Source organism: Elgaria multicarinata, chromosome 13 (genome assembly GCF_023053635.1).
Source record: "Elgaria multicarinata webbii isolate HBS135686 ecotype San Diego chromosome 13, rElgMul1.1.pri, whole genome shotgun sequence".
Lineage (NCBI taxonomy): Eukaryota > Metazoa > Chordata > Lepidosauria > Squamata > Anguidae > Elgaria > Elgaria multicarinata.
The window spans coordinates 24,015,819-24,028,491 of NC_086183.1; the positions used below are offsets into that span (position 1 = coordinate 24,015,819).

Consider the following 12,673-nt stretch of genomic DNA (forward strand, 5'->3'; position numbering starts at 1 on the left):
TGGACTGACGGTGGGGAAGAATTGCAGTAGAGGGTGCCTAAAGGAACAGGAATCATGTCTGCGTTGGGAGATGCTAACCTTATGTGGACTTGCTCCCCAACCCTCCCTGTGCAACTTACTTCCAGGGTGTCTCCGGATGCCCAGCTTTCGGATTTCATCGTAAACGAAGATAAGGATGCCAAAGGGTAGCGGCACTAGCCACCACTGGAATCTAGAGAGGTCCGGGGAATGGAAGAATTAGTTTGATGCCATGTTGCTAAAACCAGTCGTTTGAGTGCAGTTGTCACCGCTTTTTGCTGGCCAGATAGAGATGGGCTGAGTACCACTCCTGAAGACGCATGTGACCTGAACTCCTAGCTTTCTGTCTTGAATTGTTACCTGGCCTGTGGTCTAGGATGCTTCACAGCCATAATGGGGCGCATCCATCAAATCACACAGTACCATCACGCTGGCCAGCAGGGCCAGCTACGCCATTGGGCAGTTGTGGCTACTGTCCATGGTGCTTAACTAAAGGGACCCCTTGTATGTTCAGCAACTGTGTGCAGCTGCCTCTCCCCACACCCCGCTTCAGGCTAAAATGGAGAATTAGGATGGTGAAAATGAATGGAAGAGAGCGAAGCCATGACTTGATAGTGACAAACCTTTTGCCTCCCAATTATGCATGGTATGGAGAATGTGAACAGGGAGACATTTTTTCTCCCTCTCTCAAAATACTAGTGGGGTCATTCCGTGAAGCTGATTGGTGGGAGATTCAGGACAGATAAAAGGAAGGACTTCCTCACACAGCACATAGTTAAACGATGGATTTCGCAACTGCAAGATGGAGTGATGGCCACCAATTTGGATGGTTTTAAAAGGGGGTTGGATAAATTTCTGGAAGCGAAGGCTATCAATGGCTACTAGCCCTCATGGCTGTGTACTATCTCCAGTATTCAAGGCAGTAAGCCTGTGTGCACCAGTTGCTGGGGAACATGGGTGAGAGGGTGCTGTTGCACCATGTCCTGCTTGGTTGGTCCTTGGTCGACAGCTGGTTGGCCACTATGTGAACAGAGTGCTGGACTAGATGGACCCTTGGTCTGATCCAGCAGGGCATGTCTTATATTCTTATGTTCTTAAGCTAAAGGAGGCAGGGATTCATTGGGATGTGGGAGCAGAGAGAAGGAGGCAAGCAAGGGCACATAAGTGTGTGTGTGTGTGTGTGTTTGAGAGAGAGAGAGAGAGAGAGAGAAGGCAGGGCAGAATACTGAGTGTATTCTGCAAGATGTCCACCGTTAAAGGGCTTTGGGGAACTGGCCCTCTTCCAATGCAGCGCAGGGTGCATGTGCATTCTTACCGTATGGGCATGAAGTTGAAGATATTGGGCATCCCTGGGCAGTAGCAGAGGAAGGATCCCACGCAGAGCTGAAACACGATTGCGATCACCAGGACTTTGTTTCTGGAAAGGGAAGGAGATGAGTGGAACTGGGTGGGGAAGAGGAAGACCTTTGACTGCTATTAGTTTCTATGTATGTAGCAAAGGAGGGGGCTGCTGCCATTCATGGGTACTTAAGTAGGCAAGGAAGGCGGGCCAGCAGACATTCAGACCCTGCCACACTCATGGAGATGTCATCAGAAGTGCAACGGGGTCCAGATTTGGAACTGGGATTAGGAAAACGACAAGCTATTTCCCCATGATTGTTATTTTTGTGTGGGGGGAGGAATAGCTTGGTTTGCTGAGCCTAAGTCTGAACCAATTTCACCCACCCCTAGTGCAGAATGGATTGTGTGGAAAGAAACTCAAGTGGAAAAAGTTGGCTGCTGTGGATGAGTACAGCAACTTTCCCCAAGCTGGTGTCCTCCAGATGTGTTGGAAAACAGCTCCCAGCATGCTCCGGCCAGAAGTCAACTCACAGAATACGAATTTATAAAATCTGGGCTATCTCAAGCCCTCGGGACAAGTGACGTATGACTTTTTCGAGCCTCTGGGACTCCCACCTACCGGAAGAACCCTTGCTGAAAGACGGAGAGACGCCGGGTCTTCCGAATGAGGACGTCAGCAATCTGGCACATCTCAATGCTGATGAAGAAGACGGTGTAGCATGTATACTCCTGATACAGGCGCTGCCCAAAGGTCTGGGGGATGGAAAGAATGGACAGTGGCCATGAAGTCCTGCTCAGTGGGTCCAGCCCTCTCACCCTCCATTAGGTGCATCCTAAAAGAGGAGTAGGCAATATGGTGCCTACAAGCATCAGTGCACCCCTGGGACACCTTTCTTGCTGCCCTCCAAGGTGCCGTATTTCTTCCACGTTTTGCTTGCAGTGAGGAGAAGAGAGAGGTGTGTGTGTATGTGTTAAGAGAAGGGCTGGGAATGAGTTGGCTGGCGGCAGAGGGGCAGGGCGAGTTTGCCTTCTGTAAAATAGGTTGCTGTGTGTCAGTGGCCCTGTTCAGACAACACGCTAAACCATGATAGTTAAGCATTTATGAGCTAACCATAATGGCTTAGCGTATTGTGTGAACCACGAATTCGTGTGTCATGTAAACCATTCCTAACCATGGTGGGTACATAAACATGGTTTAAACATGCTCATTTTTCATTTATTGCAAAAGGGTTAGAAGCCTAACCGTGGTTTAATGTATTGTCTGAACAGGCCCAGGGTGTTGAAAGGAGGGTGGGTTGTTGTTGTTTTTAGTGTGTTGGGGCTCAGCCCCCACCTCTACCTTGTACTCAGCCTGACTTTTACTTTGTCACTAGCCATGCCTCACTAGACAGCCGTTTTGTAGCAGTTCCTAGAACAGCTTATCAAATTGCTAAATATGCACAGGGGCCTCCAAAGTTTGCCCCCCTCTGACCAAGAGGGCCAGCAGTGCCTCTTAGAAGGGAGAAGCCATGTTTCCTGTTCTACACTCAGGATCTAGGATGAGCTGATGCAATAGAGGGTCAGGCTCCCACGAGCTTTAATGGTCAAGTAGAAGAAAGGTGGGCAGAAGTAGTAGGTCATAGTTGACTACTGGACTATATCAGTCCTTCAAGGCTGCAGCCTGGGCTGGCTGCTCATGGTGGCAAAATACAATATCCAAGGCAGAGGAGGGGAAGGACCCTGCGATGAATGTCAACGTGTGGTTTGAATTCTTAGCCATTGGGAGTCGCAGGGCCAGAGGTTGGAAGCAGTGTCTCTTCTCCACTCACCCACTCTTGCCCGTAGCTATCCTCGACATCTTGGAGATGGTCGTTTTCCCAGGCAGCCCGAAGACCCACACACTTCAGTGGGTACCAGCCCTCTTGGGCCATGGCGGTGAAGTAGTCGGTGAAGCCCGCAAAGGACTGGATGGCTCCTGGATGGTGTGGAAGCACAAGCGGAGTTGGATCTGGGGTTGGCCAATCCCACATGAAACATTTTTCTTTGACCCTTTGGGTTGCCTCAGAGCAGCTTTCCCCATCCAGATGTTTTGGGTTCCCCAGCCAGATGTTTGGCTCCCAGCATGGTTGGGTTGATGGGAGCCGAAGACTAAAACATCTGGAGAGAACTAGGTTGGAGAAGGCAGATGCAAGCCAAGTCCTGCCCTTGTATACAGAAAACTTGCCATAGAGCTGAATTAAAAGCCCAGCTAGGCCTCACTGCCTTTTCTCTCACCCCCTGGGTTGAAAAACTCAGCGGATTCCATCTTTTTCTCCCCTCAGACTCCATCCTCCAGCACTATTTTACATACCAATCTGGAAATACGAGTAGACGGCCAGCGCTTCATTGACTAGACGGTCCCGTCGAGGGTTGCGCGGCTTCAGGTGCATGATGTCGCTCTCGGCTCTCTCGTAGGCCAGGGAAACCGAGGGGAACTGAGGGGTGTCAGGAGAAAGCAGAAGGTCAGGAACAAGACCCAGCAGGAGTCTTGGAGAAGAAGTGTCCACTGGGCTCTGTGCTTTGCAGCATCCACCACACTGGGGCAGCATCTGACTGCACAAAGCCTTCTGCGTACTCAGACCAGCCCTACAAAACCATGGAATTCAAGATGGCAGACAGAAATTGTCCCTTGTGGTTAGGGATTGAAGCAGCAGAAGCAGGACCAACTTTGTATGACAACTGTATGAGTTTTGGTTTGCCTTTGGATTGATGTGGAGTCTGGATTAGCAAAGGTGCCTTATACCATGTCCAACCATTGGTCTGTCAAGCAAAATATTGTCTATCCTGGTAGTGCCTTGCTAAAGGTTCAGTCCATATTAGACAATACATGAAATGCATGCTTGTGTTTCGTGGATCCTGAAATGTCCTAACCATGATGTGCAGGGAGTGTGTTAACCCTTCCTTCCTGCGCCAGCTCTTGAATGAAAACGTCTCCCTTGCTGAAGCTGCTATGTGTTCCATCGTGGCCAAAATAGGTTCAACACCTTGGATAGCGCCTTTAGAGGTCAGACTGGTTGTGCCTGAAACCCACAGTGGATTCACAGCTCCGCTAACATCGGAGTCAGCAGCCTCCACTTTATGAAGTTAAAAGCCAGGTCAGTTCCACATAGCGCTGTGCTGAACCCTGCCCCCTATTTTCGGGAACTTTCCCCCTCTCTCCCTGTGTAAAAGATATTGTTTTTTCTGCCTCTTTCACAGGGAGGTGGAGAATTTTGGAGAATTTTCTGCTTGGGGAGAGGGACAGCATTTCCACAAACCTTTTAAAAGTGTGGCCTGTTGTTGAGCGGTCTTCCATATATATATATATATATATATATATATATATATATATATATACATACACCCCCGGCACTTGAAGGAGCCCAGCAGTTCTTCCTGAATGTCTATTGGAGACCATGTGACCTCACCCTCTCCAATAGGTATTCAGGAAGAACTCCTGGGCTCCTGAAAGTGCTGGAGGTGTTTAAAAAAACACAGAAAGAAGAGCCCTCAACAATTTCCTAGGTACATGGAAACCCTGTCCCCCGTCCCAACGAGAAAGTTCTCTGAAATTCTCACCTCTCCCAGGCTCTTTTGCCAAAACTTTTGTCGAAAAGCTGAAATGTCGAAAATGGAAGAATTGAAATTTTTGGCACAGCATTAGTTCTACACATGTGATCATTTTGGGGCAGTGGTCCAGTAGCTCAGGCCTGGGGGCCAAATTCAGTCCACCTGGAGTTCCACTCTGGCCCTCTGGAGTTCCCTGATGGCCACACACCCTTTTGTTAGCCACACCCATTGACCCAGGCTACTCATTTGATGGTTTTCTGGCTGTTGTGCATCTTTCCCCATTCTCAAAGGTTGAAGTGCCTCTTCTGAGGCTTAGTTACTGCCAGTAAGACTTAATGCTAAAATAGGCCCTGCCTCTTTTTGGCCCCTCCCCTTTTGTCTTCAGCCCCACCCACCACAAGAGCTTCTCTGAAATGGAATCCAGCCCTTAGGTTGAAAGAGGGTCAACACCCCTGGCTTTAGAGGTGTGTCCACTCCTCTGCTTCTTGCAAAGCCTGGTCCAGGCAATGGTCACTCACAATGTCTGTGCACAGTTCAATAAAGAGGATGGTGATGCAGCCAAGGGGAAGTGGGACGCTGACAGTGATGTAGATTAGGTAGGGTGTCAGTTCTGGAATGTTCTTGGTCAGGGTGTAGGCGATGGATTTCTTGAGATTGTCAAAGATCAGGCGCCCTAAAAAAGAGAGGCAGAGAAAGGATTTCATTGACAGCTTCCAATGCCCAGACGAGTGCTTTTCGTGGGTCTTTTCTAGATTCTCACGAACCTCCTTGTGTGATTCCAGCAGCTTTCTGCAACCTGGTGTCCTCCAGATGAGTTGGACTGCAACTCCCATCATTCCCAGATAGCATGGCCTGGCTGGGGATGGTGGGAGTTGCAGTCTGACATGTCTGAAGGCCACCAGGTTGGGGACGGCTGAATTAGAGTATCACCTTGCTGTGACCATCTAGATCCAAGGCTGTTAGAATCTTCTGCAATCCTGTAGGAAACAGCTAGTTTGGGTTCAGACATCCTCTTCGAGATCATGGATAGGAATCTTTCTCTACTTGGAATTTTGAGCAAGGGAGAAGGACTTGCAAAATTTGAGATGGACCATTGGTGGGGGAAGGGCTTAGGGGACAGGTTGTTGTGGGCAGCAGTTGTAGCAGCAGTGATGGCTCCCCTTCCTTTCTCCCCACTGTATTTCAACCCACCGTTCCCCACTCTCAGAGATAAGGTGCCACCACCACCACATGGTCATCTCATTGTCCCACTGCAGCAGTGGTTATCTCTCGAAAGCAGGGACTCTGAAGTAGGGGCGATGGAGAAATTCAAGATGGACTAAAATGAGTTTAGGTTTCTAAGATCCCAACCTGCAGAATTGGCTGCAGACTGGCCTCCCCAGGCCACGTAGAGTCCATGGATTTCTGGATTTTTTTTAACTTCCCTGAAATTTACGCAAATTCATTTGCAGGAAAATATGCACGTTTCTGCTGAGACAAATGCCCTACTGGAAAATATACATGGGGGGAAAGTCAAATGGAATGGGGAAAATATCCGAAATGTTACGTAGGAATATAAATTATGTAAATTGTTGTGAACTTTCTAACGGAATTATTTGCATATTTTTCCGCATAACAGATTTTTTTTTAAAAAAAATCATCTGTGAACGGATGCTGGAGCAAATGACACTGCACAATCCATGAAACATAGGTGGGATGGATTTTACAATATCCGGATCTCCTTACTTTGAGGGCACAGGCTGAAAAGCCTTCAGTTCTAGGCTCAGGGTGCAGGAACAATACCTGTTGACCCACTCCCAGTCTCTGCCTTGTATTTTCCCGATAACTTATCTCTTCTCTGGAACTCCCCTGTGTTTAGACTTGGACTGGCCTTGCCTAATTTCCTGGAGCTCTGTCCCCGCACCACCACAAGGAGGACAGCTTGGGCTGTTCTCCTGAGACTTGGCAAATGTGATAGTAGCTACCCAAACAAGATAGGCGTCTCTTCAGGCGACATTTTATGAGTGAAGAATGGCCTGTTGTGAATGGGAAGCAGCAGTAGCTATTTCTCCTTTCTGAGAGCCAGGGTGAGGCAATGATAATAAGCCATTTAGGCCCCGATGCATCTCCAATACTGACTGTCTGTTCTCAACGATGGGAGTCTTCCTTAAAAGGACTCCTACACACGCATTTGAGATGTATCAACTGAGCTGTAGGATCGGAACATCTGCACCCAGGTCGAGGACACCCTTCCCTCTCGCAGTGCATTCTTGGAGCTACTGCCGAGCTTTCGCTTAGGTTTGTGGTATTATTATTATTATTATTATTATTATTATTATTATTATTATTATTATTATTATTAATTTATTTATATAGCACCATCAATGTACATGGTGCTGTACAGAGTAAAACAGTAAATAGCAAGGCCCTGCCGCATAGGCTTACAATCTAATAAAATCATAGTAAAACAATAAGGAGGGGAAGAGAATGCCAACAGGCACAGGGTAGGGTAAGCAGGCACAGGGTAGGGTAAAACTAACAGTATAAAGTCCGCACAACATCAAGTTTTAAAAGCTTTAGGAAAAAGAAAAGTTTTTAGTTGAGCTTTAAAAGCTGCGATTGAACTTGTAGTTCTCAAATGTTCTGGAAGAGCGTTCCAGGCGTAAGGGGCAGCAGAAGAAAATGGACGAAGCCGAGCAAGGGAAGTAGAGGCCCTTGGGCAGGCGAGAAACATGGCATCAGAGGAGCAAAGAGCACGAGCGGGGCAATAGTGTGAGATGAGAGAGGAGAGATAGGAAGGAGCTAGACCGTGAAAAGCTTTGAAGGTCAACAGGAGAAGTTTATATTGGATTCTGAAGTGAATTGGAAGCCAATGAAGAGATTTCAGAAGCGGAGTAACATGGTCAGAAGAAGCCCCGGTCCTGTTGGAATTGCCATGGGCTGCCGGGTTTTCTTGGTGGCCATTTCGAAGAGAGGCTATTGGGGGTGTGGAACTGATTATTTGGAGGAGAGGTTTTAGTGAGAGAGAGGATTGTTTCATGTCATCATTTGCAATGTTAGTTGTGAGCTAACTTGGAGAGCCAAATGAGTGGAAGAGAAAGATAGAAGGGTTTCAAACAAACAAACAAACAAACAACAACTACTACTCTTGAAATAGGTTTAGCACTGATTCTCACTAGAAACAGAGTGGGTATTTGTGCCAGAACTTGCAGGCCAGGCTTGGGTGGCCATGGGCACCAAAGCATGCAGTTCATGTAGCTCTGAATGGCTGACAGGGTTACGGGCAACTGCCATGATCAGATGTAAATATAGAAGTCAAGGATGCCTCTCCTGCCTCCTTCTATCACCGCATCCCAACAACACACCCTGCTCAACGCCAGTGACGATGGAGGCAAAGTTGTCATCCAGCAAGATCATGTCGGCGGCGTTCTTGGCTGCGTCCGATCCAGCAATGCCCATCGCCACACCGATATCAGCCTTCTTTAGCGCTGGGGAATCGTTCACCCCGTCTCCCGTTACTGCCACGATTGAACCCTGCGAACAAGGACAGCGAGAGATGGGCATTCAGGGATCTACTACAAGTGGGACCCAAAGCAAAATGTTGCAGGGTGGGTTGTTCATGTTCAAGGTTTGAACCAGCCAGCCATGCCCTTTTCTAGGGTACTCCATTTCTGTCCCACCACCCTCACAACAGTCAGTCAGCATTATGTGAGGACTGAGCATGCTCAGTCCTTATTGGAATGTTTTGGTGTCTCCCACCCCACTTAGGGTTTTTCCTAAAGATATTTTGCACTTCTTCAAATCTTGGGGTTCCCCCAAGCCTGCTGACTGATACCACTGGTGGATGGTGCTGTTTCGCTACAAAAGGTGAGGCTGTTGAACATTGAACTTTATTTTGTTTTTTGTTTTTAAAGACTTTATTTATTTATTTATTACATTTTTATACCGCCCAATAGCCGAAGCTCTCTGGGCGGTTCACAAAAATTAAAACCATAATATAACAAACCAACAGGTTAAAATTCTTTCTGTTTTTCAATAGAAATTGCAGGTGTTAGCTACGATCAGCTCTGGCTAGCACGGCCAATGTTCAGTAATCCTGGGAGTTGTAGTCCACACCTTGTGGGGGCAACAGGTTAGAAAAGGCTGCCCTAGGGTTTGAGGGCTCTTACCAATTTCTGGCAGCTTTCTACAATGATCAGTTTCTGCTGTGGAGAAGTGCGAGCAAAGACCATCTCTGGATGCATCTTGAGGATCTCCACCAGTTCCTCGGTCTCCATATCTTTCAGCTGGCCTCCATTGACCACACATGCCCGGGCATCCCTGAGTGTAGAAGTGGAGAAAGTCAGAATCCCAGGGTCATATAAACCAGAAACATCCTCCCACCCATGTCGCATCGGTTTTTTCCCTTGGATACACCATGTGGAAGGGCTTCTTCACACAGCACAGAGTTAAACTATGGAATTCGCTTCCATGAGATCTTGTGATGGCCACCACTTTAGATGGCTTTAAAAGGGGACTGGATAAATTCATGGAGGAGAAGGCCATCAATGGCTAGGAGTCCTGATGGCTATATGCTACCTTCAAGATCAGAGGCAGTAAGCTTGTATACAACAGTTGCTGGGGAACATGGGCAGGAGTGTGCTGTTGTACTCATGTCCTGCTTGTAGTTTCCCCATGGGCAGCTGCTTGGCCACCGTGTGAACAAGATGGTGGACTAGATGGACCCTTGGTCTTCTTATGTTGTCCAGCTATCTAATCTAGTGAGGGTTAGTGGTGCTTGAGGGAGGTAGCCACAGGGTGCCCCATATGCATGACTGCATGTGAAGATGCTCACCGCTTGTTGACCTTCTCTACGGGGATACGCAGGCGGGTGGCAATATCTTCAACTGTTTCGCTGCCCTCCGAGATGATGCCCACGCTGGCAGCAATGGCCTTGGCAGTGATGGGGTGGTCTCCTGTTACCATGATTACCTGGAAAAAATGTGGTCTCAGCACAGGTCTCAGGGGTCTGACTGTGGAGAGTCAGTATAGTACAGTGATGACATGATTGACTTGGGACTGGGGAGACCATGGTTCAAATCTCTACTCAATTGTCAAGCTACCTGGGTGACCTGGTGCTAGTTACACTCTTCCACCCTAACTTACCTCACAGGAAGATAAAGTAGAAGTATGCATATTGCCCTGATTTCCTTGGAGGAAGGGCAGGATATACATTATTTTTAGAAGGGCATGGGATGCCCTTGATTTAGCTAACATTACAGAGATATAGGAGTCAGGAGAACTGCCAGTAGCCTACCCGGATGCCCGCAGTGCGGCATTTCATGACAGCATCAGGCACGGTAGCTCTGGGTGGATCAATCATGGAGATGAGACCTGCAAAGCAGAGCCCACTCGTGGGGAAGTTCATTTCATCACTGTCAAAGGTGTAGCCACGTGGGAACTCGTTCTGGGGAAGGTATATGTGACAGAATCCTGTGGACAAAAGACACTCAGGTTGAGGCCTACACTTTGGCCCATAAATCCGGCCTCCTCTACATGCCATTCAGATTCACCCAGAATTCTGTGGGTTTCTGTATTCCACTTATATGTATCATTATTTCCTCAGTCTATATAGGGTTGGTGCCAGTCAGTGCCTGGCACCCTTAGGATGAGGCCATCACTTAAATTCCCTACAATGCCCTTGTTATAGCATCATTCTAAGGAATTGTGGGAAATTTAAATGGTGTCTCTATGCCACTCATGAGAGCATTGCTGCTACCACCATGTAAGCCCAGCCAGCCCCCCCCCCCACTGGTGGAGAGGGTCCTTCAGAGGTCACCTTGCTGTGGATCTACCCCAACCTGGGACAGGCCCTGCCATTGGCTTAGTGGCAGAATTTGCCTTTATTGAATCCCAAATTCAATCCATGGCACTATCCTCTCTTACCCAGTACACGTTCGCCCAGTCCTCCAAGATCCATATAGGCCGTTTGGAAAGCTTCCTTCCATTGTTCATCGAGGGGCAATTCTTGACCCTTGATCATGATGGTGGAACAACGTTCCAGGATGCGTTCGGGAGCACCTTTCATCACCAGCAGGTGGCGCTGGTCTCGAGTGTCTTCTAACTCGTGGACAGACAGCTGTGATGGGGTAGGAGGGGAGAACATGGAACAAATGAGGATCTGTTCATAAAAAATATATTGGGCTGGATCCAGATTTAGTCATTTAGGATGCACGGATTTTGTGAAATGCATTCCAAATGTGCTTCACGGATTGTCATACATCTTTTGTTCCCTTGTCTGCTCATTGATGGAATTGAATTTTTCTTTAGGAGAATTTCGTTCTACTTGTGCTAATTCGCATGTGCGCAAATACACTAATCCACATTAAGTATTGCAAAGTAGCGCTAATGTGCATTAATTAATGCAATTTTGTACAAATCTCCCTAATATTTTTTGCTAAGAAGTGTGTGTGTGTGAGGTGGGGGGAATGAAAAAATGTGAACATTCTCCCTAAATCTGCATTTTCACACTTTAGCCTATGGGGAAAATGCACACTTGTGGCCTGTCATTCCCCCCCCCCCCTTTCATATTGTTCTAAATTTGTGTACAATTCCCAGAAAACAGTCCACAATCTGTGGGTCAGGTGAATAGAAATCCGAACTCATTTGAATCTTTTGTGGATTTCTTCAACATCCCTCGTCACATCTAGCAAAGACCCATTGAAAGAAATGGGGTGAGTTAGTCACACCTAAGTCCCCTTTATTTCAATGGGTGTACTCTAAATATGAGTAAACCTCAATTCAACCCCTAACATTTTAGCTATCTGCCCTTTGACAGCAAACTGAGTGGTACAGGACTGAGGCCTGTTGGTTGTTCAGCCCTCTGGAGCCGAGGGAATGGAGCGTCAGCGGCTGACCTGGAACTTGTTGGTAGAATTGAAGGGGATCTCGCAGACTTTCTTGTAGCGTTCCCGATACTCCATCACATTGCCCAGGGTGATCTCGGAGAATTTCAGCAGGGCAGTCTCTGAAGCGTCTCCAATCACAATTCGCTGGGTGTTGGAAGGCGAGGAGGACATGGAGACAGGTTAGTAGTGTTGAAATACTGAGTTGCAGCCCCGTTATAGGGCAAACACACAGGGCTGTTTCAGATGATATATACAATAGGGCAGGCCCAAGGCATTTTATTTATTTATTTAATTAATTAATTTATATACTGCCCCATAGCTGAAGCTTTCTGGGCAGTTTACAAAAGTTAAAAACAGTGAACATTAAAAAAGTATACAAAATTTAAAACCATCCAAAATATAAAAACAACAGTACAAAACAACAGTATCCATTTAAACAACAACAGTTCTGGGGGCCGTTAAAAAGTTCTGGGGGCTGTTAAATGCCTGGGAGAAGAGAAAAGTCTTGACCTGGCACCGAAAATATAACAATGTGGGCACCAGGCGAGCCTCATTGGGGAGATCGTTCTATAATTGGGGGGCCACCACTGAGAAGGCCCTCTCCCTTGTTGCCATCCTCCGAGCTTCCCTCGGAGTAGGCACTTGGAGGAGGACCTTAGATGTTGAGTGCAGTGTACGGGTAGGTTCTTGTCGGGAGAGGCGTTCCGTCAGGTATTGTGGTCCCAAGCCATATAAGGCTAAAACCAGCACCTTGAATTGGGCTTGGAAATGTATAGGCGGCCAATGCAAGTGGGCCACAATTGGTGTTATATGTTCGAACCTTCTGGTTCCAGTTATCAATCTGGCTGCTGCATTTTGCACAAGCTGCAGCTTTTGACCCT

The 12,673-nt window shown here is 47.5% G+C and overlaps 1 protein-coding gene across 1 annotated transcript in view; it reads right to left on the reverse strand.

The window, feature by feature from the left end:
- ATP4A (ATPase H+/K+ transporting subunit alpha) overlaps nucleotides 1–12,673 on the reverse strand; it is a 33,509-nt gene that overhangs the window by 1,092 nt on the left and 19,744 nt on the right. The window contains exons 11-22 of the mRNA XM_063140500.1: nucleotides 11,802–11,936; nucleotides 10,831–11,023; nucleotides 10,202–10,377; nucleotides 9,740–9,876; nucleotides 9,075–9,225; nucleotides 8,271–8,439; nucleotides 5,445–5,599; nucleotides 3,689–3,812; nucleotides 3,168–3,313; nucleotides 1,979–2,112; nucleotides 1,334–1,435; nucleotides 120–211 (exon numbers count right to left, since the gene is read on the reverse strand). Coding sequence (XP_062996570.1) covers nucleotides 120–211; nucleotides 1,334–1,435; nucleotides 1,979–2,112; nucleotides 3,168–3,313; nucleotides 3,689–3,812; nucleotides 5,445–5,599; nucleotides 8,271–8,439; nucleotides 9,075–9,225; nucleotides 9,740–9,876; nucleotides 10,202–10,377; nucleotides 10,831–11,023; nucleotides 11,802–11,936 — 1,714 coding nt within the window. The remainder of the gene's footprint in view (nucleotides 1–119; nucleotides 212–1,333; nucleotides 1,436–1,978; nucleotides 2,113–3,167; nucleotides 3,314–3,688; nucleotides 3,813–5,444; nucleotides 5,600–8,270; nucleotides 8,440–9,074; nucleotides 9,226–9,739; nucleotides 9,877–10,201; nucleotides 10,378–10,830; nucleotides 11,024–11,801; nucleotides 11,937–12,673) is intronic.